Source organism: Drosophila busckii, chromosome 3R (assembly GCF_011750605.1).
Source record: "Drosophila busckii strain San Diego stock center, stock number 13000-0081.31 chromosome 3R, ASM1175060v1, whole genome shotgun sequence".
NCBI lineage: Eukaryota > Metazoa > Arthropoda > Insecta > Diptera > Drosophilidae > Drosophila > Drosophila busckii.
The window spans coordinates 6849475-6873370 of record NC_046607.1 but is presented as its reverse complement, the minus strand read 5'-3'; the positions used below and the strand labels follow the sequence as shown (position 1 = coordinate 6873370).

The 23896-nt window shown below is 42.9% G+C and overlaps 4 protein-coding genes across 7 annotated transcripts in view; 2 read left to right on the top strand and 2 right to left on the bottom strand.

Annotated features, from left to right (window-relative positions):
- The window catches only part of LOC108603298 (mun), a 64990-nt gene that overhangs the window by 12306 nt on the left and 28788 nt on the right, over positions 1-23896 (bottom strand). Inside the window, exons 3-8 of one of the 2 annotated variants that reach the window (XM_017991973.1) lie at positions 13614-13736; positions 6411-6581; positions 6193-6340; positions 4410-4537; positions 2226-2868; positions 1049-1134 (exon numbers count right to left, since the gene is read on the bottom strand). In XM_017991973.1, the coding sequence (XP_017847462.1) occupies positions 1049-1134; positions 2226-2868; positions 4410-4537; positions 6193-6340; positions 6411-6581; positions 13614-13736 (1299 nt within the window). The remainder of the gene's footprint in view (positions 1-1048; positions 1135-2225; positions 2869-4409; positions 4538-6192; positions 6341-6410; positions 6582-13613; positions 13737-23896) is intronic. The other variant, XM_017991972.1, reaches the window with a different exon arrangement.
- Positions 9104-10327, bottom strand: LOC108603300 (trimethyllysine dioxygenase, mitochondrial). The gene is made up of 2 exons (XM_017991977.1): positions 10096-10327; positions 9104-10045 (listed from the first exon to the last, which is right to left on the bottom strand). The coding sequence occupies exons 1-2, from the start codon at positions 10319-10321 to the stop codon at positions 9135-9137; spliced, it is 1137 nt and encodes a 378-aa protein (XP_017847466.1). The 5' UTR covers positions 10322-10327; the 3' UTR covers positions 9104-9134.
- LOC108603301 (eukaryotic translation initiation factor 3 subunit G-2) lies at positions 11519-12652 on the top strand. Its single transcript, XM_017991978.1, has 2 exons — positions 11519-11574; positions 11634-12652. The coding sequence occupies exon 2, from the start codon at positions 11639-11641 to the stop codon at positions 12425-12427; it is 789 nt and encodes a 262-aa protein (XP_017847467.1). The 5' UTR covers positions 11519-11574; positions 11634-11638; the 3' UTR covers positions 12428-12652.
- On the top strand, positions 13874-15694 carry LOC108603299 (serine/threonine-protein phosphatase 2A regulatory subunit B'' subunit gamma). 3 transcript variants are annotated; one of them, XM_017991975.1, is made up of 3 exons: positions 13874-14907; positions 14963-15159; positions 15226-15694. In XM_017991975.1, exons 1-3 carry the CDS (start codon positions 13894-13896, stop codon positions 15314-15316), a joined length of 1302 nt encoding a protein of 433 aa, XP_017847464.1. In that variant the 5' UTR covers positions 13874-13893; the 3' UTR covers positions 15317-15694. The 3 variants fall into 3 exon arrangements, with proteins under 3 accessions (XP_017847464.1, XP_017847463.1, XP_017847465.1); XM_017991974.1 differs by having other exon boundaries at positions 14954-15159; XM_017991976.1 differs by lacking the exon at positions 15226-15694 and having other exon boundaries at positions 13874-14909; positions 14954-15104.

The window sequence follows — 23896 nt, the reverse complement described above, 5'->3', positions numbered from 1 at the left end:
ATCTGCCATAAGCACAACAATAATATATTAAAATAATATTTCACTTTGTATTATAATTCAGATTTTGTTGCAAAGCTTAAAACTAATTCTATAGTTCATAGTGAAGTCAACAGGCTGATCAGCTAAATTATGCTGATGCTCTTACTAATATAATAGTTATAAAAATATAATAACTTATGCCTCACTTACACTAGTTGACAAGTCACAATCTCCGTATTGATTGATCATACTAACAAGGAGACACCACGACGTTGGGGTCACCGATTTGGATATGTTATAGCCCTAGGTCAATTTAGTATGCATGTGCAATATTATGACGCGACGGCCAAGGATTCGTCCTTAAAACGTCCTTAGTGTTTTGCACTAGGTGTTAAATAATCATAAAGTTGAGCGAAATTCAACTGCCGAGTAGCAGAATCTAAAGCAGGAGATCCGGTTCAATTCCCGGTGCATGCAAGTTTATTTCTATTTAATTAATAATATCTTACATTCCCACTAAATAGTCCCAGGGCTATAACATATACAAATTTCAGCCAAATCGGTGACCCCAACGTCGTGGTGACTCCTTGTAAGATTGATAAACATAAAGTCAACATTAACTTTTCAACTAGTGAAAAAAAGCATAAGATGTTTGACTTTATCAGAAATTAAAAGGGCCAAACTTTCGCCTGCTTTATTTGCTTATTTAGTATACGAACACTTTGCAAATAGATCGATATATTTAATTGATATGTATTTATAATTTCTGACTCTTGTTGAATAGTTGTGGTAATTTAAGATTAGTACTGAATGCTCATCAAATTGAGTAGATTACTAGTACTAATCGCAATATCAAATTAATATTTAACAAGTATTTAATTCACATAGAGTTCATTATATTAAATGTGCCATGAAATGAAGTTAAATGCGCTATGTTGGACATTCTTTTCAATATGTAGCTTTGCTTCATTACTACTAATTAAATTCCAGCATGAATTACGCCTTATAGCTATATAATCTATATAGACAATCATTCAAAGTAAATAGACGCTTAAGCTAAGCCACTTACCTCTCTCGTCCATGGTGCGGTGGGTTATGTCACTGCCGGCGATTATATCGCCAGGATGTGCAGACTTGTGCGAATTGATGCCAGTGCTAGGTGCGAATTGCGTATTTACGGATGTTGAGTGCGTAAGGAAGTGGTGAGAGATATCGTACAAATATACATATAAACATACAAGTGCAATAAATTAGTTAGTTATACGTAGTGAGTGAGTGAGTGAGTGTCTGTTAGTTAGTAAGGCATAAATACAAGCTAATTGCTTCAATTATCAAAAACAGAGAGTGCTCGTTAAAAGTCAAGTGCAAGTGCTATGCATGTGTGTGTGCGTGTATTGTTCTTATAATAATAGTTATTATTGCTATTGTTGTTATTGTGCTGCTTAAGCTTGTGCAAATTGCAAATGACATAACTGCTGTTTATTCATACAGAAAATGACTTTAAGCTTGCGCAAATCGGCTTAAGGCATTATCACGGTGTAGAGAGGAGTAAGATATGCAGCTGCAAGTGGTGCAACAGGAGGGGGGTGGGGAGGGGAGTGAGTACTGTGTGTGTGACTTTTCACTTCCGATGCCAAATGACAACGGCAATGCAGCAGGCATTATAAATTTATTGTATCCTGCGCTAGGATTTGCTTGGCGTACTTAGTGGCATTACGGACAAATGCCGAGTCTGAGGAGCATACAGTTTAGAATGTACTGGAGGTTGTGGCTCCTCTTTCACGACTCATTTGAATATTTATTGAGTTGGAATGCATAACGAACGGATTATTTAAATGCTCTACAAGTGCTCAGCAGCCAAGCAGCCTGTTGTATTAATGTACAACATTCGTTCGAGTCTGCATGTGTGCGTGTGTCTGTGTGTATGTTTTGTTGGTTTGTTTGGCTGGTTTATAGCTGTGCTCATTCATTAGTTGCCTGTTAACCGGAAATTGTGGCATACCCAAGTGAGTCAATTATTTTAAAAGCTTTTCAGCAGTGAAGTTTTCCAGCCTTGCAGCCAGCTGCGGTTAAAATAGTTTTTAGTTGAGTTAATGAAAAGCCCGGGAATGTGTTAGCGAGGGGCCAGAATCTCTCTCGTATGCTTATGTGTGTGCCTGTGTGTGTGAAAGTTTTAACAAAGTTGCCTTCTTGTCGGCAACTTGAGCTTGGGCTCACCCCGGCCAAGCCGAGGCTTTGAGGCATACTTAGTATAGCTTGGGGTTGTGCTCGTGGCGATTGCTGATCCCACACTGGACGTTGGCTCCGCAGCATGTGCGTAATAGTTGCGTGCGTGTGTGTGCGTGTGCGTATGCGTGTGATGCATGCCCGAGCCAGCATCGACCACGACGACATCGTCTAAGTCATCCACATGTGCGGGCAGCGGCGCTGGCGACGGCGGCTGCTGCTGCTGCTGCTTCTTGTGGTGATGTTGGGCGGTGGTGGGCACCTCGACGACCACATCGTCGTCCTCGGAGGTATGCGGACTGTGCGAGGCAAGCACGAGCGGATTGTTTATGCCCCACGATGGTGGATGCAGATAATGCGGATAGTTTGAATAAATTTCAGCGCGTATGCGGTCATCGTAGTCATCATCGTCCGAGTCCTCATCATCGTCGTCATCCTGCTCCTCATTGTTGTTGTTGTTCTCTTCCAGCTGCTCATTGTTGGGCTCATCATGATACTGATATTCAATGTTGTTCGACAGCAGCTCGGTGCCATTTAAGGCATGGCCATGACGTTGGCCGTGTCCGTGTCCGGTCTTTGGCTTTTGTTTGCGCGTTGGCTTCGGCTTTGCTTTTGGCTTTTGTTTCAGTTTCGGCAAGCCGTTTGGGAAAAATATTAGTCTATCTGCAAAGAGCCAAAGAGCGAGGAGCGAGTGGGAGTGCGAGGAGTGCAAGGGGTAGGGGATTGGGTGCAAAAACGGTTTAGTGCCAGAAAGGTGCAAATTCATTCAGAGTTGTTGTTGTTGTTGTTGTTGCTCGGTTTGTGTGCGTGGCGTGTATTTGATTAGTGCTATTTGTGCCTCGAGTGCATTTAAGCCAAGAGGATGCAAGTGCGGGGTGCGTGGTGCGGGGTGCCTGTTTACATGTGTGTGTGTGTGTGTGTGTATTTAGCGCCAGCAGCAATGATTGTGGGATTTTGTGGGTGAAATGAGTGTTGCTGGAGTTTCGAGTGTGAGTTAGAGTTTGAGTTAGCGCTAGAGTCTGTTGTTTGGAAACAAGGAAATAACTATAAACAGTTTTGCTAAAGCGTTGATAGAGAGAGAGAGAGAGAGCACAGCAGCTACGCAAGTGAGTTTACTTTAAGTTCTATAGTCAAACAATAACACACAAGTCCCTGTTCAAGCTTGTCCTAGGTTAGAGATTGGTGAGCGATTAAATATACACATACTAAAGTTAGCTAGTGAGGCGATAGGTTAGTACAGCAACATATATACAATACATATGTATATAGATCATATAAACTAAAGTGAAATTAGCGGCAATTGACAGCGCTTATATTTCTAAGTGTGTTCGTTCGTTCTGTGGGTGGTTGGGTGCACTTCAATCGATATCAATATACGAGTAAGCTTAAAGCTAAATAGTCATATGTAAAGCACAATTAACAGACTCAATCTTAGTGCTGGCAGTTTACTTAAGGCAGGTGTAAGACATATCAATTTTCAATTCAGTACTAAAGGCTGACAGCTTAGTTAGGTGGAGTTTCAGTTTCATACGCACATGTTTACATACTAAATAGAGAGTGGATAGAGAGAGACAGTATGTGTTGTGAGAGAGAGAGAGAGAGAGATAGAGAGCGGTGATAGTAAACACGGCAGCTTGGAGTTACATTCATGTACGTATACGTGATATTTACGTTAATACTTAGCATAGCTAATTATAGTATATAGTTAGTTATCTGTTAAAAAGGCATATAGTATGTATAATTACTTTACTGATCGCAAGTCACGCAAATGTGGGTTTCAATTTTGGTTCACTAAATTTTAATAATATATATTTTAGTTTTTTATTATATTTTGTTGATATTTGGTTTTGATGCAAAAGCGTGCGGTTTTTAGTTTCTGGGTTTGTTTTTTTTTTTTTGGTATTTAGGTTACTTAGATTGTAAGACTAGTTTCAGTTTTGAGTTCTGAGGTTCACAAAATGTACTAAAATCAAAGTTTTCAAATAATAAAAACTCATAAATAGTTAGTGGCTAATTCAAGTATTTTGAAGATAAAGAAATGAATAGTTTGGAAATAAATTACTTAGAATTTCGTAGAAATATTGTAGATAGTTATTTATATTTTTGGTTTGCTTCGACACTTCTTTGATAGGTTTGTGTTGTTTTGTAGTCATAGTTGAGAGAAGTTGAGAGTTGGCAGCTGTCAGAGCTGACTGAGGACTTACCCACACACGGATTGTGATTAACAATATTAAAAATACGATCACAGCGCTTTTTCATATGGTTATTTGGACAGATGCAACCGAACATGGGCGAGAGGCGCAGATTAGTCCACGAGTCATGGCAGGCATCCCTGAAAATAGAATATTAGAAGTAATTTCATATACGTTTATGCACACACACACACACACACACACAGCGAGGAAGTAAACCGCAACAGTTTGCCCGCCAACTACGCTAATTGAATTCACATTAAGCCCAAAGCACCACGACCCAACAACAACGAGCTCGACTCGACTCAAAACGTTCGACTTCCACTTCCGCTGCGCTCAAGCAAAGTTTAAAATTGGCAACTGCATCAAAAATACATGCACACTCGCGTGTATGTGTGTGTGTGTGCAGGGGTTAGTTGATTAGAGGGCGTTGGCTGGGGCGGCACAATTAATATTTTATGGCATTGGCGGCGGCGGCTGGCACAACAGCCAAAGCAGCAGCAGCTGGCGTATCGACTGCTGTTTCCCCTGTGCGTGTTCAAACTTCAAAACCTGAAACTTTGGCCCAAAACTCACTAGCGACGGCAGAAATCCAAGTCAAAGTCGATGGCAGCGCGTTGCGCTGCTTGCCGCAAAAAGTCATTTCGAGCTATTAAAACATTCAGAACGTTTTTGTATTGCCAGGCTATTGAAGTCAGATACGCAAGTGTGTAGCATCCGCAGCTGTATTGGTGTTGGTATTGGTGTTGGTATGAATATGATTATTTCCAGGCAGCCAGGCAGGAAATTTCATTTTACTGCTCACCTTTGCGCAGCAAATTTAATGCCAAAGTTGTTGCCAGCGCAAGTGGCGCTTACACATGTGAAAGTTTCTGTTTTTCAATAATATTGAAAAACGAAATTGAATATTGGCAACAGTGAGTGCAACAGCAGCGAAGTGGCCTGGCGTATAATTAGCAAGCAAATTAATTTTCTTATTAACTCGGAAGTTTGCAGACACTACACGCGACAATCCGAGTTGACAGTTTAAGTTTAAGTTTTATGTGTGAATTGAACAAAACTGTGTTGATTAGAGTTAATGTAAGTGCATCAGTGTTAATCGCAGCGATTATGTTTATTAACAGAATGCATTGGAAGTTGCTTAATTGTCGTTAAGTAGGAAAGTTACTAATCGCCAATTAATAAAGTTTCAAGCGAAGAATATCGTCTCATTCGTTCAAATTTCATATAATTAAAATAAAATTATATTATAAACAAATAATATAAATGAAACATGTGGATGAGACTGCTGTATAATCTGTTAGGCGAAATTAAAAGATAAGCAGGAGCTTAACAGAAGCAGCAGCTTAACATAGTCTAAAGAGAGTTGAGCACATGAAGTTGAGTAAGAGAGTCGTCAAATAGATCGTTCAAATTTAAAGCAAACACTAACTAACTAAAGAATATTAAGTTGACTTTTATTTAATTATAAGACCAATAAATAATAAATAATATTCGTAATGCCCAAACCGTTATAGAGTAAAAATAAATGATCAATTAGAAAATTAAATTGGAATTAGAGGCTTGCGTAAAGTTATAACCTTTAGTTAATAATACACATGAGGACCCAAAGCGACTCCCTCGTATTTAATAACCCTAAAATATGTTACCTAAATTATCATTGATTGTTATACTAATTTGTTGCTTCACTATTTATGCAAAGCTGTGCCAATTTAATGACCTAACCCAAGCAGTTTATACTTTTAGCAATTATGCTTAATGATCTAATAGCTTTAGCTTTGAACTGATTGCTTACCTATTTTCCATTTTGCATTTATTGTCGCGCACTTTGCAGTGCGTCTTGAAGTCCTCGAAGAGCTTCAGGCATTTGCGCTCCTGCTGGCAAACGGACAACGCATGATTGCATGTGGGCAAAGCATCGATTGGGTATGGATCCTTTTCAGCTGCACACACACAAAGCGACAAAGCGACAAAGTCAATTAGACAGTAGGATATATGATATATCAGACTTACCTTTCTTGAGAACAAATCCGCAGGGATGATCGAAAAGGAAGTCCCGAAAATGATTGCAATCGGGATCCATGCCAGGCTCCTTGCACAGACAGGTGGGGCGAAAGAATTGAAACGCCTGCAATGTGCGCAGCGCTGCTTGACATTTGGTAACCGTCACCGTGCTGCAGGACACTGTAAGGACGAACAAATAGTAGAAACAGCAAATAAATAAATGACAGTGCAAACGATAGCAAGAGAGAGCGAGCGACACATTTATGCTTAATGATCTATAAACGTTGCTGCCGCTTAAACTTTGACAATGCTGGACGTGTGTCCAATTTCGGAATCGTTGCTCACATCGATTACCAAGTTGTAGCCCCAGTTGACAGTTGTTATAAATGGCAGTCAGCCAAGCAAACAAGCGGCCCCCGAAAACAGACAGCGACAAACCAAACACATGTCATAATAACAATCATAACAACAACAGCAACAAGAGCGAATATGAATAATTGAGTCTGCCAACAAAATGGTCGATTTAATCGACCAATGAAGCGAATGGCAACGTAGCAACGCAAGAGAGACCCGATATTATTTTATAACATAATAAATTATGTTTCATATATGACAGCTTATTCGAGCATATGACAACTACTGCTAGTTACACACACATACGTACATAATGTTGATGTGCGTGAGTGTGTGTGTGTGAGCAGATGAATGAGGGCGAAACAAACAAAAGGCAAACAAACATCTGTTGGCCATCCATTGTCATTTTGGCCATAAAACATAAGCCCTACTAATAAACTCGACTACGGGCAACACTTCATAGTGAACACACACACATATGCACACACACAGACAGCAGAACACCAACACTATGGCTTGTCATAAGCCGTAAAATCGCCAAAAAGCAAAACAAGCAAACTGCCGGCTACGCTACGAACAATGGTCAATGGTCGAGCTCGCTCGCTCTGTTGGCCCATTGCTCATGTCACTCATACGACCCGTTAGCCACTCAATGCGCACCCCATTGAACGAACTCGACCCCAGCCCTGACCGGACATGATTATTTGCTACTCGAACATAAAGTTTGACCCACCCACGCAGCCCTTGTTAAAGTTGCTGCTGCTGCTGCTGCTGCGTGGCTCCAACTACGCAACAAGTGACACTTTTTTGCTTGGCATTCATCATTTTTATGACATGCAGGACACTTGGCTGCCATTTGTTGTTGCCATGACTGTTTTTGCTTCAGCAAATTTGTCTAGGATACGGATACGGTTCGTGGCCTCAATTAGAGCTCATTGGCACTAAAACTTCACGACAGAAGCTGTGGCCGTTGCATATTGTAATCACTTGTTGTTGTTGCTGCTGCTTTTTGTTGCATGTTGCATAAGGCTAAGAAACAGTTGGGGTGGTTGGGTGGGTGGGTAGGCGAAGCGGTTTTTATGCTTCGTCGCCAACATCAATGAACGCCCATTTGGCGTGACTGTTACTGTTTGGTTTTGTTCTCGTACTTTTTTGCTTTTTACTGTTACGGTTAAGTCCTCAATTCGTTTTTATTCGAAACGCGTTTCCGGTTGTTGAGTTGGTCGCTGAATTGGTTCAATGATTTTTCTTTGTTGTTGCCCCCCACCCCCCATATATGCCCAACATGCATGTCGACTGACCTTTGGTTCGCTTTATTTGATTTTAGTTTGTTATGCGCTCTCTCGCTCTTTGCTCTTGCTGTTATTTTATGTGTGTTTTGTTTTTGTTGCTGCTGCTGCTGCTTTTTCTTTGATTCAGTTTGGCAATTTTATTGCTCACTATTATTGCCATAAATTCGTGCAGAAGGTGAAATTTATGTGTATGTGGCATTTATTTAGTTTGCTGGCGTATAAATCAATTTTATATATATTTATTTCAACAGACAATTAATTAAATTAAAGCAAACTACAAACTGTTGGGCACGTCTTTGAGTTGAAAATATTTTATACAATTCTGTCTTTTGTCATATTCAGTGGGTGAGCTGGAGTTGTCTGCATGTTGATTCCATTGAACCGAACGGCACAAATGCACAAAGTGCACACAAGAATGCAGCACACGCATACACACACACACACGCACACACGAGATTTCTTCTTATAGCTGAGTAAAGGCGCGCCGAAAAGTATGCAATGCAAAGGCACGATTCACAGTATCGAGAGCTACCCGCACCGCAGGCCTTTGCCGCTTGTCAAAATATTTATTGCAAGCTGCGCGAGCTTCGCAGCTTCGAACAGCGGGCTGCTGCTTTTAAAGGATTCGATGCGCGACGGCGGCGGCCATGTCAGCACATAAAAGTGTGGCAAGTGCAGAGCTAACGGAAACGCTGCATAAAATGCAATTATCATAAATATTCAGCAGCAGCAGCAGCAGCTTCCCAAACTGTTTGTTGTTTTCTTTTTTTTTTTGCTGTATGGCATTCCTTTTGCCAGTGTGTGCAATGTGTTCACATATTTATTTTTGAGGACATTTTAAGGGCAATGCGACAGCCATTAAATTTGCGCCCCCTCATACACGAAAATCAGATCAAAACCAAACAAGCGACAGCAACAAGCGCAAAAGTAATTTCAGTTTTTAAATGAAAAAGTTCAAAGTGCGTCGCCGCACACATAAAAACAAAAGTCAGGCGATATTTGTGTCTGTCTGTCGTCTGTCTCTAATAAGAATTACACTTTGGCCACTGATAGTAATCGTAATTTTTTATTAGCATGTGAACGTGGCTCACTCGATGATGCCCAGCACACGCGCCTTGCTCTGAAAGTCTGTGCGTTGGACATAGGCGCCGCTCATGGTGCGACGACCCGTGTACGCGTTGCGTCCATGCAGCACACGCCAGTTATCGAAGATGACAATGCTGCCGGGCTGCAGCTTGAGGAACCACTGCTGCTCCTGCTCACGCACAATCTGCTGCAGCTGCCGCACGCTCGCATAGAACTGCGACATCTCACGCTGCGGCAGCGTGTTGAACACTGCGCGATCATAGAAATTCAAGCGCAGCTGCAGCAACTCGCCAGTGAGCGGATCAATGCGTATAATGGGCGCGGTATGGCGATGATGCTGGCCCTCCTCAATATACTCGGCGGGCACATTAACGCGACAGAGCAGCTCATAGGCGGCTGGGTAGCGGCGCTGCAGCTCACGCACTACATGCAGCCCATCCACAAAGAAGTTCTCGCCCCCCGTGCCCGCATGCTCGATGCAGTGCAGCGCCTGCAGACCAGCAGCGTCGCAGAAATATGTATTGTCTGTATGAGAGCCCAGATAGAGTTTGCTGTACGCAGCATCTGCATGATCCTGCTTATCGCTGAATGTCCACATTTCACCAAAGAAAGTTTTCATTAGCGGAAACACGCGCCGCAGCGCCAACTCAGTCATCAGTGGCGTAGGCTCCACTTCATCTATAAACACAATCCCATAACGCACCAGCGCTGCAACCAGCTGCTTCACATTCTCCTCGTTGGCAAACAGTGGCACCAGCGGAAAGCGCAAGTGTTGCTCATTCTGTAGCACAATGCTGCGATTCCAAGGCGTCAAACCCGATGCACTTATCAATGAGCGCCTGCTTATCAGCTCAGCTACTTGCGATTTATATACAAAGTCCACATCATACGTGGACGTATGCCCATCGCTCCCTAAACATTAGACAATCAGCTGTGTATAAATTTAATTTAGTGCTACTTACATTGCACCTCCAGCTGATCGTTTGGCGACCAGCTGTGCTTCACTGCCTCCACATCAGCTGGCAACTCAATCAGATTATAGAGACGCTGATTCGTCTGCTTATTGAAGCACTTGGCGCAGCGACAATGATCACGTAGCCAAAATTGATTTAGCTCAATAATATCGCATGTCTTCGGATGCTTCAAGCTCAACATTTCTATATAGACAGCAGCTGAACTGCTCAGCATGAATTATATATATCAACTAAAGCAGCTGCTCATTATCTCAAGCTAGCAAACTGTCTGCGCTTATCTGTTTCAAACTATGACAACGCATTATACCGAATAAAGAGCACATTAAATAGAAATTCTCTATCAGCTAATACGAGCTTAGTTTCATTAATAATGACACAGCAATATTTACGCAGAGCTCTCAATAATTTTTCCTATAGACTTTGCCGTTCTAAACACAACAATTAAGATTCAAAAATAAATTTTATCAGATCAGTTTTCATGCAAGTTGCTAAAACTCAGCGCAAATTGCATTATCAATAATTTAAAACTTGTCATTTGCTAGCAAGATCAATAAATATTTGGAATTAATAATTATTTAATTACTAAAACAGTCGACAGTAAAAGAAAATGTTAGCAAAAATTATTTATTATTCTGTCAGCTCGTTCACTGCTTGTTGACGCGCCAACTTTCCATAGACAACTGATCTGTTTACCTGCGAACCTCCCACCCACACATTGATCTCAGTGCAATAATCGAAAGTAGGAGCGCAAGCCCTTTGGAGAGCGTGAGCGATGAGCAGCCAATGTGTGTGTTATGTTTGTTATCAGCCTGCGGATTAGCCGGAGCGCTGCTCGTATCTCTCGTATAACCGACGCGATCTGCTGCGAGTAACGAAAACGTTGCTGCTTAGAGAGCGCATTGCATGAATCTGGGTGTGGGTTTGTATTTTTCGCTGACAGGTACAAACTGAGTATGAGATGTTGACTAGACTATGATATGTATCATGGACTAGACTAGCTAAAGGCTTGGCTAGCTCATTTATAAGTATAGAAGCCACTCGTATGACTGATGCTCTCTAAGCAGCGACGCTTTCGGTTTCTTGCTGCAGATCGCAATGCTCATACGAATGAGAGAGCGACCAGAGCTCCCGCTAGCAAATCTTAGGCTGTCGCTCACGCTCTCTGAAGGGCTCTCACCTTTTCTAATTGCACACTGGTCAATGCGCAGGAGGCAGGTAGGCGAGTTGCCAAGCAGGTCAGTTGTCTATGGACTGTTGGCGAGTCAACAAGCAGTAATCGAGCTGACAGCACAATCATTAATAAATAATTTATTTTAAATAATTTTTGTTAGCTTTTTCTTTTACTGTTTAAATCATAGTAAGCCTGTTAGAAACTGTTGCAAGCCTAAAGCAAAAATAAATTTTAAATTTATATCCAGCAACGCAGCTGCAGTTTTCTAAAATAAAAACCCCCAAATTAGTAAAACTGTAAGTGCGCAGAGCTTAATAAGTAAAACTAAAACGAGTTTAATTGTTAATGCACTCAGTCGAAATGAAAGCCATTGTTACATCTTGGGCAGACGAAGTCGAGGCGGACTATGTTGATGGACTGCCGCCATCGAAGGAGCATGTGGAGGGCAATTACAAGCACATAACGGAATACAAGTACAACGATGAGGGCAAGAAAATAAAAGTGGTGCGAAGCTTTAAGATTGAGAAGAAAATTGTTTCGCGCGCTGTGGCCAAGCGTCGCAACTGGGTGAAGTTTGGGGACTCGCGCCTGGACAAGCCAGGGCCGAATTCTTCGACTACAAAGGCGGCGGATGAGATTCTGATGAACTTCATCGGGTCCAAGGACTTTGAGCAGTCACAGGATGGACTTATGGAAGCGGGCAAGCCTGTGGCCAAGTGCAGAATATGCAATGGGGAGCACTGGTCCGTAAAATGCCCATACAAGGGCACGGCTATGGATGTGGAGAGTCGAGCGATTGCCGCAGCTGCCGCCAATGTGTGTGAGAATGAGAGCGGCAAGCCGGCCAAGTATGTGCCACCGTTTCTCAAGGAAGGCGGCAAGACGCGTGAGCGCGACGATTCATCAGCCATACGCATTTCGAATCTGTCAGAGTCCATGACCGAGGATGATCTGGAGGAGCTGATACGTAAAATTGGACCTTATAGCAAAATGTATTTGGCACGCGAGAAGAACTCGGGGCTATGCAAGGGATTTGCCTATGTACACTTTAAATACCGCAAGGATGCAGCTGAAGCTATTGAAGTGCTTAATGGACATGGCTACGATCATCTCATACTCAGCGTCGAATGGTCAAAGCCACAGAACTAAGTGCAAAAGCTTCTACAAACTTAGCATAAACTTTATTTTAAAGCCGTTAATCCATCATAGTAGATGTGAGCACACACACACACACACACACACGAGCAATAAAAAGAACTAAAAGCTACTTAAGTGAAACTGAAAAGCGCTGGCCAGGCTGGTAGGTAGCCCAAGCTGGAGTTACGCCACTATACGCGGGCTTCAACATTAATAATTAAATTTACGAAAAGAAAAGTCCACTTCCCTAGCTTGGGGGCTCTAACCTCAATTGTGAAATGTGGGCTTATGGACAACATACGATGGGAATAGTGGCGGTGGCAGGGAAAACTTAAATACATATTTTAATGGCTCGACGAGGGGGCGGATCAAAGCGAAAACATATAAGAAATTTATACCTGCAGCTAGTAGCTTTGTTGTTCTTATTTCTTGTGGGCATGGGAGTGAGTGAGCGGGGAGTGGGGGCATTTGGCAGCGACGAAAGCAAAGTCTAAAACAAATTACTGAATAATTTATAAATTAACTTTTCTTTAGCCGTGTGCCTCGCTCGTTCGTTTGCTTTGCTTGCCTTTTGTCCTCGATTACAATGTCGATGGGGGCAAGAGGCAGCAGTTGGAGTTGGAGTTGGAGTTGGAGCAGGCGACCCGCTTACTCTGTTTTCTTTTCGTTTTGCACCTCACACGCACACACAAATACATACGTACTCGGCAATGGACTGGCACGCACATTGCTCACACAATAGCATTTGGTCAGCTCCTGGTCTGGTCAGGTCTGTGTTGTGTGCTTGGATTTGGGCTTCGAGCTTATTCTCAGGGGCATTTAAATATTCAAATGGCATTCGTGGCCGCGCTCTGTATGTTGCGCTTTAAGTATATGACCGTTATTTACTGTTTTATTGCACGCGGCCACACACACACACACACACACACACAAAATTGCTAAAATAATTACACAGTTGTCGGGGAGGGAGCGAACTGTTCAGAAAGGCAACAACTAACCAAAATTAATCCTCGAATGGCCTCAAACCAAACATAATCTCGGGCCTCGAATGCGCAAAGCGTGCGCCAAATGTTCGAGCATTTCCCAAAACACTTCATATAAAAATCAAATTTTCCTTTTTATGCAGCACCATAAAAAAAAAAAAACGGCAGAAATCTGAACAAACAGCAACTAATCGATGCGTTGGAGTTGGACTTACCTGGTATGGGACCGCAGACGCGCGGTATAATTTCCAGTATAGCAGAGCATGAGGGATCCTCAAAGCACAGCTGACGCGCCAAAATGCAATTCAAAATGGCCACGACACCCTTAATGGTCGAACCTGTAATTAGAATAGAATGCACAAGCTAATTAGTTAAAATGTTCAGTAGAGCACGAAACGACTGAAATTCAATTCATGAATTTAGAGATTTTGATTTGATTTTTTGACTTTTAACATAGCAACCATTTACATATTGAAATAAAACGTTTGATTAACAATGGAACTGGATCCGGAACTTGTTGAGGCTTTTGCCAATCTCAAAGTCTCCACGCGTGACATAAGCGCTGAGGAATTGGCCAATTTCGACGAGCATGCTCCACTGCGTGCGCGTGCGGAGCCAAAGCATCCATCATTTGCACACATACCAAAGTTTTTCACTCCACCGCCACCACCCGATGACAAGTTGCGGCACTTGCTGCGCCGCGAGGCACACGCGCTGTTCCTGCAGCAAAAGTCCGACGAGCTCCTGAACAACGAGGAGCTCGTCGAGCTTTGGCAGCAGCTGGAGCTGCATGTGTCGGGCACAACAGCAAAGCAACAGCAGCTCATAGACTTTGAAAACTACTGCAAGCTGCAGTCGGTGATTAGCGCAAAGAGTCGCAAGTATCTCACAGCCGAACTCTTTGCACAATTGCTGAGCAACTCGCCCTACTTGGGCTGCATAGAAATACTCTCAATTTATAACTATACAATGCGCAAGGGCTGGATAACTCAATGCCGCATTGGACTGTCGTTCTATGATGATGTGGGTCAGGGCTATCTACGCGAATTCGATATGGAGAACTATATAGCAGATCTAATACCCACACTCAAGCAGCTTGAGAACAAGTTGCAGCCAGCGTTTGAAAAATTTTATGTCTGCACAGTGGTGAAGAAGTTTTTCTTCTTTCTGGATTACAAGCATACGGGGCGTATACGCATACTGGATATGCTCGCCTCTGGCTACATCGACGAGCTGCTCGAGCTGCGTGAGCTGCCCCAATCAACGGACGAGCAGCTGCAGCTGAGCAACTGGTTCTCGCTGCCTTCCGTGCTGCAAGTCTATGGCAGCTTTCTGACACTTGATCTCGACCAGAACGGGCTGCTTAGCAAAGAGGAGTTGGCCGGCTTTGGCTCGGGCACGCTTACCTCAAGCTTTCTGGAGCGCGTGTTTGAGGAGTGCATGACATACGATGGACAAATGGATTACAAGAGCTATGTGGACTTTGTGCTGGCCTTGAGCAATCGCAAGGTGCACATTTAATAAGTTTGTGCTCAGTTTGTTAACCTCCTCGCAGACCCCGCAGGCCATACACTATCTGTTTCGCATACTGGACGTGGAGCACTTGGGCTATCTGACAACACAGACGGTGCGCTACTTCTTCAAGGATATACAGGCGCAGCTGGCCGAGCCGATCAACTTTGATGACATCAATAATGAGATATTCGACATGGTAAAGCCCAAGGATTCGTGCAAGATTACGCAACAGGATCTGCACAACTGGTGAGCGACTCATCATTATGCGTGCAATTATTTTTTGATAGCATGCGCCTTTTATGTGTTGTGCAGCGGCCAGGCCGAGACTGTGGTATCCATATTAATTGAATTCCATAAATTCTGGGCCTACGAGAACCGCGACGAGTATCCGCAGAATGCTTAATGTCTGTGCCGTGCCACATGCCACAGCGATGCAGCGGCAATAATATCAAGCGAACTTTAATTAAAATCCAGAGACAGATGCATTGCGTCAACACGAACAGGAAGCCGCACACGTTTTGCTCAAGTGCAGCGGCTCTTTTGAATTTACAAATTGTTTGTTGTGTGCATTGATTTATTTAGTTGCTCTACTAATTTGTGGTCGGTCAAAATCTCCAGCACTTATATGTTGATTTACTAATGTAATACATTTAATTTGCATTTAACAATTTTTTAGCATAAGCGGGTACGTAAAGTGCGCCCCCAACTACTGAGATTATTATAATTTTATGATGGTCAGCACTCGGTCGCTCTCTCTTACTCGGGCAACGAGTTTATAAAACATTCATTTCAATTTCATTTCATTACGTTGAAATAAACCAAGTCATGGCGGACGGACAGACATAACCAAATGGGCAAGCAGAGGGTGCTGCTGTCCATCTCTAAGCAGTCAAATTTAAGGGATGTGCGAGCCGAGCCAGCGCTGGCTGCAACTCTGTGCCCATCCGCCGGATGCTCAGCCAAAGTTGTTGCCACTGCTGCTGCTGCTGCTGCTACTGTTGCTGCCTCCCTGCGCTCATTAACCAAATGACCGTTTGCATATTGCAAACACAGCCGCAGCTAGATAATGCGCAGGAACAGGAACAGAACTTGGCTGAAGAGCAGCACAGTGAGCAGGAACAAAGAGTAGTAAAGAAAATGGCTTCAAAAATTCACGAATTGCACTCACAGCAGTAGCAGTAGCAACCATTGCAGGAAGTGGCCTACTGCCAGTAGCAGCAGCAGCAGCAGCAGCAACTGTAGCTGTAGCTGTTGCAAGTAGTAAAAGTTTCGCGGCGGCAGCACTCGAATTGTTTGCGGAAATACAAATAAATAAAATGTTGAACGAAAATTGTAGCCAACTTGCCCCAAACTGTGGCCAGTGCGCTCAGCTCTGAGCTCATGTGTGGGTGTGGGTGTGGGTGTGGGGCAGTTCTAAAGTGTTTTACGGTTATTGGGCGCTTAGTAGTTGTAGTTGCCATTGCATTGCGTCTGTCCCGCTCTCTCGCTATTTATTTCGCTGTCTTGCACTCAGTCTCTGGCTGATGACAGGCTAGAAATTATCAGCGGCAGCTGCCCGACACAAATTGCCGGCTACGGTCCGATTTTGCAGCCCCATGCGACCCATTCGAAATCACTTAAAAACACAAATCAAGCAAAAGTTGAAAACACAATAACAATTGTTTGGGGACACACCATAAATTTGCATGCCAGCCAGCCAGACCGAGCAAGCAAGCAAGAAGCGCGCTACAGCAAGCAAGACTCATAGAAAACAAAGCGCAGTGCAAAAAAATATAGGCACATAAATATGCTAACGCAACCCCCAACCACCCAACCACCCAACCACCCACTTAGCCCTTAGCAGCAGGAGCAGCAGCAGCTAGGACAACAAGCAGAACAATTCGTTTGTGTCACAATCAGATTCGAATTGGGCACAAAAATTTCGAGTTTCACCATTCGCGGCATTCGCGTTTCGAGGCTCTCGCATGTTGCCACCATGTTTCATGAATTATTTGCCAGCCGAAAAAGTTCGCCATGCCGCCGCCAAACAAACTTTGAACTGTAAAACAAAAAAACAAAATAAAGACAAAGCGCACAAAAAGAAGCAGAATGAAATAGTAAGGCGGCAAGACATTCACTAGTAGTAGTAGCTGATGCCCAGTGGCAGCTCTGGCCGCCCCTTAGCGCTGTTACCATTTTCTGGGGGGGAGTGGCGCACACATTTTCGATTACCATTTTGCTAGCCCGCTGCCTCGCATTGTCGATCGAGAGCTCGAACTCGAGTCAATGTTTCGCATTTTCTGCAACTTTGGCTTTGGCCATGCTTAAATTTCAATTGTGTACGGTGGGCGGACGCTCGACTCGACTGGAGAGCACTCCGGTGCAGGCTTTAATAAATTATGACCACTGTGGGAGTGGGAGGTGGCACTGGAGCAGCAGAAGAAGAAGTGTTACAGCTGTTCAGCCTCGTGCACTGGTCGCCGCCAATGCCATTCACGTCACTCGGCAAAAAGTTAATACAACAAATGCGCTGCTCAACGCGGCAACGCGGCAACGGGCAACGCGGCAACAACCAGAGCAACAATAACAATCAGCGAGTGCAACAGCAACAATAACAACGTTGTAAAACGACCGCATTACGAGCTCGCGAATTGTTGGCGCTTGGCATTGCCCATAAGCCACAGCACACAGCTCCGCAGTTTACATGGCACACAGTCCAACAACACGAGCGAAAACATGGCAGCTTTACAACTTCCGCCAAGCGACTGCAGCTAGCGCAAAATGCAGAGCAAAACGTGTTGGGGGGGAAACTTGGCGTGGCCATCTTATGTCATTCGGGATTATTTTGTGGGTTAAAAACTAATTTTCGGTCATGAAGTGGATTTTGTTGTTCGCTACAGCACTTGCTTGTTTCACTGACGTTGACCCGGCCCATAAATATGCAAGGACTAACGTTGACAATTGGCCACAAACTCAGCCATGGCTGAGTTCATTAGCATAACCACAGTAGTTGCTCATACTTTTTGCGGCTAGGCTCTAAATAAAACATAATAAGCAGCAACAAACAGACAGACAGACAGTTGGCCTATTAGCCAGTTAAAGCCTGTTGGCCATGCTTGAATTTATATCAGTTCAGTTTATTTACCGGCTTGGCAGGCGGCTTAGCAATCTTATGCGAACTCCACTCCACTCAATGTAGCCTGTGGACATTTTCAATTGAGCTCGCGCGCAAAATCTGTTTTACGATTTTTCTCGCCAAGAGCACAAGAGACTGCGTGGGAAGAGGAGTGTGGGGCGCAGTGAAACGCGGGTCATTGCTGTGGATTATGGTCAATTAAGTGTAAATACAATTATTGTTATTGTCGCCGCGGATGTTCAAGTTGTTATTATGCTTGTCCTTGATGCTTTTTATTGCCCTGTTATTGTTGTTGTTCTTTTTTACATTTTATTGTTGTCGCTGTTTTCCTCAACTGTTGCTGAAATTATACGCAGCATACGCAGCTTTGTATATTTTATTTAAATTAACATATGTACGCAACAACTTTAGCCTATAACTGATAAGTAGCGGCAGGCTGGTAATTTATTGTCATCGAATTGCTGTTTGTTGTTAAGAGCTTGTGATTTAATATTGAGTCCCACAGTGTGAAACAAGAACAGATTGAGCTTGAGCACAGCCAATTTGTTGATGCATAAGAAAACGTATACGTAATATTTCATTACTTAATTATATTAGCTATATTTAGGCTGTACAAAATGTTGAAGGGATAAAAAGCATTTAATTAATATGAAAAAACTTATGCGTAATATTTAAGTACTCAGTGATAATTGAATATTGCGTATACGTTTTACCTTTTTGATACGAAACTCGAAACAAATATGAAAAGACTCTGCTCGCTATTAAAAATAAGACAATGTATTTCGCTCTTAGGCGAAAACGTATACGTAATATTTTAATGTTTTGAAATGTGTTAAGAGTGAAACCAAAAAAAAATGAGACAATGCACTTGAGCTACACAATCGTGATAAGAAATTATTCAAATTGCTGCTAATGCCATTTGGCGACAATTATCGCCGCCGATATCGAAATAAACACATCAGTAAATCGAGTTGCCAAAGATTACATTATTACAAAACAATTTGCATGCGATGAAAGCGAGCGACAGCGACAGACAAAGTCATAAAAGTCGAGCAATGAAAGCTGCGCCCCCCAGCTCGAACTCGATGGGCCATTTCAGTCGGGCTTTGTAGCAAATGCAAAGGAAATATATGCAAAATGCGCATAAATCTCACTGCTCGAAAATCTGTGAGTTCCCCCTCCAGCCGACGCATGTGAAATCGAAACGCGTTAGGGCGGGAAATCGTTTAAAGCGCGTAAGGCAGGCAGGCGCATGCAGAATAAATGATTTTCTATTTGTTAAGTCAAAGTGAAATTCACAAAATACGTAGGCGCGTGTAAGCTGCTCAGTGTGTGTGTGTGTGTGCGAGCTTTGCGTGTTGACATTTCTTTGAGCCGTCATCAGTCTCAGTCTCTAACTGTGTGTGTGTGTGTGTAAATAGATATCATAGCCAAAGACAACAGTTGGGCAAAGTCTGGGAAATGCTTTTTCGACTCTCATCAGAGGCGCCGCGCCAGGCGTTGCGGAAGCGGGTCAAAAGCCAGCACATACATATGTCAAGTGTCGTCAGAGATGCAAAAACAAAAAAAAAAAACAACTAAAAAAATATTCAAAAAGCGGACAACATTTTTACCGTGCGACAGGCCTGAGCCTGAGCCTGAGCCTATGACAAGCTTCACACTCTCAGCTTCGCTTTGAGTTTTAAAAAATATAAATTTTTATTCTTATCTGGCATAGTGCTTTAGTTTTTGTTGTTGCTGCATCTTACTCTCACTCTTGCTGTGTTTTTACGCGACTGAGTGAGCGCTTTATCCCTTTTTGCTTTTTTCCGGATTTTATTTTAACGTGTGTTTGTTCATTGCTGTAAATTATTTATGCCTGCGTAAAATATTCAAAGCTCCAGCGCACTGACGCGTAATGCGAAAGAGCAAAGCAACAGCAACAGCAACAAGCCGGAAAGTGAAAGCGAAGCAACAGTAAACGCACCAGCAGAAGCAAACAGAAAGCAGTCCAAGTTATTATTCATAACACAGCAGCAGAAGCAGCAGCAGCAGCAGCAGCATCAAAGTGTAGGGGGCATGCGACAATTCCCACAGCCATTTGTCCAGCCTATCGGCAACCCAGCACACTGCTGCAATGAGATGGAGCTGGAGCTGGCAAGGGCAACTGGCAAGTTTACATAAATCATTTACGAGATACACACAGCGCACAGTGGAAAAGAAGAAGCGAATAAAAGAGGCAAAATTATATTTAACAATAATACCGAAGAGTCTAATTCCGGGCTTTGTTTGCCTTTTCGATTGCCAACGTTGCGGAAGTGGAAGCAAAAGGATTCGATGCGCCAGCCCAGCCCAGCGCCTGGCACACTTTTGAAAGGGGTTTTTTTTTTTAATTAATTAAAGTGCTTTGCTCAGCTTATTTATGCACACCTTGCAATGGGAATTATGTCAGCGAATATTGAATTTGTGCCTCGTTATCGGGGCGCAGACAAGAGACCTGACCTTGCGCCCGAGCTTAAGTCCGGGGGCTTCCAAGTGCTTTAAAGTCTTGAGTTCCATTATAGCACGCCAAAGAGGTCATTAGAGCAGCAGCTAACAAAAACTGAAAATAACAAATTGAAAAACTCTACACGTGCGAAAGAAAATCCAAGCAATGGCAACTGGCAACTGTTGAGAGTTAAAAGTCGACACCAAAGTCAAGTCTTTGTATTAACTTAACATTTTGACACCTCGCGAGTAGCTCACACACACACACACGCACACACATAGAAAAAGCTACTCAAGTGCTGCTGCTGCTGTGCTCAAGTGTAGCTGGGTGTGTTCCATAAGGTTTTAAGTGGCAATCGGTTTGCTACCGATGCATGCGCCTGCAACATTTCTTCTGCTGCTGCTGCCGCAACAAAAAGGTGCACTGGCTAAATTCGACACCACGCAACCAGTGCCAGGCCACAGTCAGAGTCGCAGGCCAGATTCAGAGTCGGCAGTCAACAGCTTTATACTCTGTTAAAACAAGAACAAGTTGTGCTGAAACTAAAGTTTAAATTTAGCTCTCAAGCAAACAGACACTGCAACAAAATATCGAGTAAATAGCCTAAACTCAATACGAAAAGATTTCACAAATCTTGAATTTTCTTCCAAATATTCTTACAATTAATCCAAAGCGGACTTAAACAATAATTTGCTTATAGACGAATTCTGACTAAGCAAATTTTGAAGTAAATGGAATAATTAGAATATATATTTTTATATTTTCTATTATAGAAGTTAACTTATTCAAGCTTATTTATTATTAAGTTGCTCGCGCTTCATCAGCCAAACTATGAACTATTCAATGAACTAATTGAAGAGAGTCTTTATAATTCCAAAACAGCATTCGTTTAACTTAATGCTGTGGGCTTCAATCGAGTTTGATTGCCTTGATTTATTCGTACTTTTATTTTTTCTGTGCATTTGCTTTACACTAAAGTGTGCGCCCCCTCAATTGCCTTTTTAGCTGGCTGTGCAATTTATATTTCATAAATTTATTTTATTATTTACGTGGTATATTAAGCGTTCAACTCTTGTTCTCTTGCCGAAGCACGTCGTTTACTCTTAAAGAGCATTGCCGGTAGCTGGTTTGGCTGGCTGCAAGTGGCGAGCAAAATATTGTCGCGCATTTGTTGGCAGCTTACGGAAACATTTTTCTTAACACGCTCAGCAATTTTTTCTGCTACTGCTGCCGCTGCCGCTGCTTGCTGCACGCGTCTTTTGTAGCATTTTTCTCTTGTTGCCGCTTTTCTTTTAGTTGGCTGTAACTTTGCTTGAGTTTAACGTGTTTTTCTTCTCAGCTTCAGCTTCAGCTTCAGCTTCAATTGTGAGCCGCGTAGTGAACAATTTAAAGCATTTACGAGCGCAATTTGTCTGCCGCGCAGACCGCAGACGCAGTCAACTCAAGTTGCAGTTGAGTTTCCACAAGCATTCGCTTACTATATATAAGTTTTTTGGTTTTTTTTTTTTTGTTGCATGTCCCGTTCAGGTGCTGCCTGCGGGATACGTTGGAAGCTCACCCGCAGCAGCTGGCTGACATTTTTCTTAACGTAAATCTGGCAGCAGCAACTTTGGCTGCTTTTTGCAGCTCATTGAGTTTTCGTTGTGCTTTTGTCTGCCGCAGCCAAAGCCATAAAAATATATGCACTAGACCCTCTAATTCTCAATTCACACTCACACATACACAGAAACTCTTGTACTTTCGCACTTAACAACTTTAAGCAACTTCTGTGAACTGGGCCCAGTACAAAGTGCGGGCGTTATCTGTTTGTGAATATGTTCCCAGTACGAAATTCCATTCTATGCAAATACAACTTGCTGCCGTTTATTGTAAATATAACGACAGTGAGCAAAAAAAAAAAAACCAAGTGAACGCAACAAACTTTTAAATACACTTTGACTGAAATGTGTATAATTTCCAAGTTATATACAAACGTTTTCTATGGGTTGAGAATATGCCAATGCTTAAGTGTAATTTATTTCATAATTTTGCAATATTTTTAAGTGCGCGTTTATCGAATTCTTGTTGATATAATCGAATTGCTTCGGAAAAAGAAGAACCTACCTAACAAATTTGATTGCTAGCGCTTATAGTATCTGAGTTATTGTTGCTGATACAGTCGAATTCAGTTAAAAAATGTCAAAGTGTATATAAACTAAAGATTGCTACATTTGTGTGCAAGCGAAATTTATGCTGCGGGTCGCAGCGACTGTAGCAAGTTTACAAAACGCTTTAACGTTTAGTTGTAGCCACGCCCACTTGCCTTGCCTTGCCTTAGCCACACAGTGCTGTGTGGCATGGAAATGTGTAATTTATGGCGCACACTATCACATGTAGTTTGAGTAGCTTTGTATGCAGCGATAATCACCGCTCAATTTCATAAACAAATAACACACGCGCTATCTTGACCACATGGGCCTGCCTTTCAGCCTTCAGCCTCGCTCCGCCGTAGTGTGTGTGTGCGCCTTATCTTAATTATAGATCAATACACACAAAAGTCTCACTCACTGGCTACATGTCTGCCCGTTGTCCAGTCGCAGTCGCAGTGTCTGTTGTGAATTTATGCGCGCTAAGCCTTGTCTTTGGGGCCACTCTATGGGCCCAGCGCTGTCACTGAGTTGACATAATAATTTATACCGATTTGTGCTCCCACTCGACGCAAGCTCATTGACTGTGCGTCTGTCCGGCTGTCCGTCTGTATGACTCAATTTAAGCTCAGGCGTAGGCATTAGTCCGAGTGTCAATGTCAGCAAGTGTTTGAATTTGAATTTCTGTGTCAATCTGTTGAGCTTAAGTCTTAGAGTCACTAAACAATCTTTCTCTACTAATTGAATCGTTTGGCATTTTATTTCAGGGCACAAGCTGCTTTCACAAAATTTCAAAATGACACTAGCCCCAATTGATTTTTCGAAAATGAGCCACAAATTCCATTCCAGCTAAAGAGCTTGTCCACTACGCTCTGCATTTTGCATTTTATTGCCGCTCTAATTAAAGTCTGACAGGCAGAGAGAGCAGCACTCGCTGCTCTGTGTGTGTGTGTGTGTGTGTGTGCAGCTAACATCGATACGCTCAAGGTGAAGAAGTTGACTCACATAAACGTGTTTTGTATGTGTGTGTGTGTGTGTGTACATGCTAGTAGCTGCTGCCTCTGCTCTGTTGCATGCCTCGTTGCCTCGATATTGTGGCGTCGGTAGGACAACAACACGACACCAAAACAAGGTGAGCCCCGTAGAACAAGCACAAAGCCAACATTCAGCCGTAACCAACTGTTTTATAGCTAGCGACAACGCAATGGCAACAATAACAGCTAGCAGCAAAGCAGCCAGACACTGAGAGAAATTTAATGCGGGCAAGCAAAATAG

What these genes read in the sequence shown, in the direction of transcription:
- LOC108603299 (XM_017991974.1), top strand. Translation starts at nt 13,894, where the DNA reads ATGGAACTGGATCCGGAACTTGTTGAGGCTTTTGCCAATCTCAAAGTC. An exon ending in TGGCCTTGAGCAATCGCAAG is followed by an intron (nt 14,908 to 14,953) that starts GTGCACATTTAA and finishes ACCTCCTCGCAG; the next exon opens with ACCCCGCAGGCCATACACTA. An exon ending in CAACAGGATCTGCACAACTG is followed by an intron (nt 15,160 to 15,225) that starts GTGAGCGACTCA and finishes TGTGTTGTGCAG; the next exon opens with CGGCCAGGCCGAGACTGTGG.
- LOC108603301 (XM_017991978.1), top strand. Translation starts at nt 11,639, where the DNA reads ATGAAAGCCATTGTTACATCTTGGGCAGACGAAGTCGAGGCGGACTAT.
- LOC108603300 (XM_017991977.1), bottom strand. Translation starts at nt 10,321, where the DNA reads ATGCTGAGCAGTTCAGCTGCTGTCTATATAGAAATGTTGAGCTTGAAG. An exon ending in CGATCAGCTGGAGGTGCAAT is followed by an intron (nt 10,046 to 10,095) that starts GTAAGTAGCACT and finishes TCTAATGTTTAG; the next exon opens with GGAGCGATGGGCATACGTCC.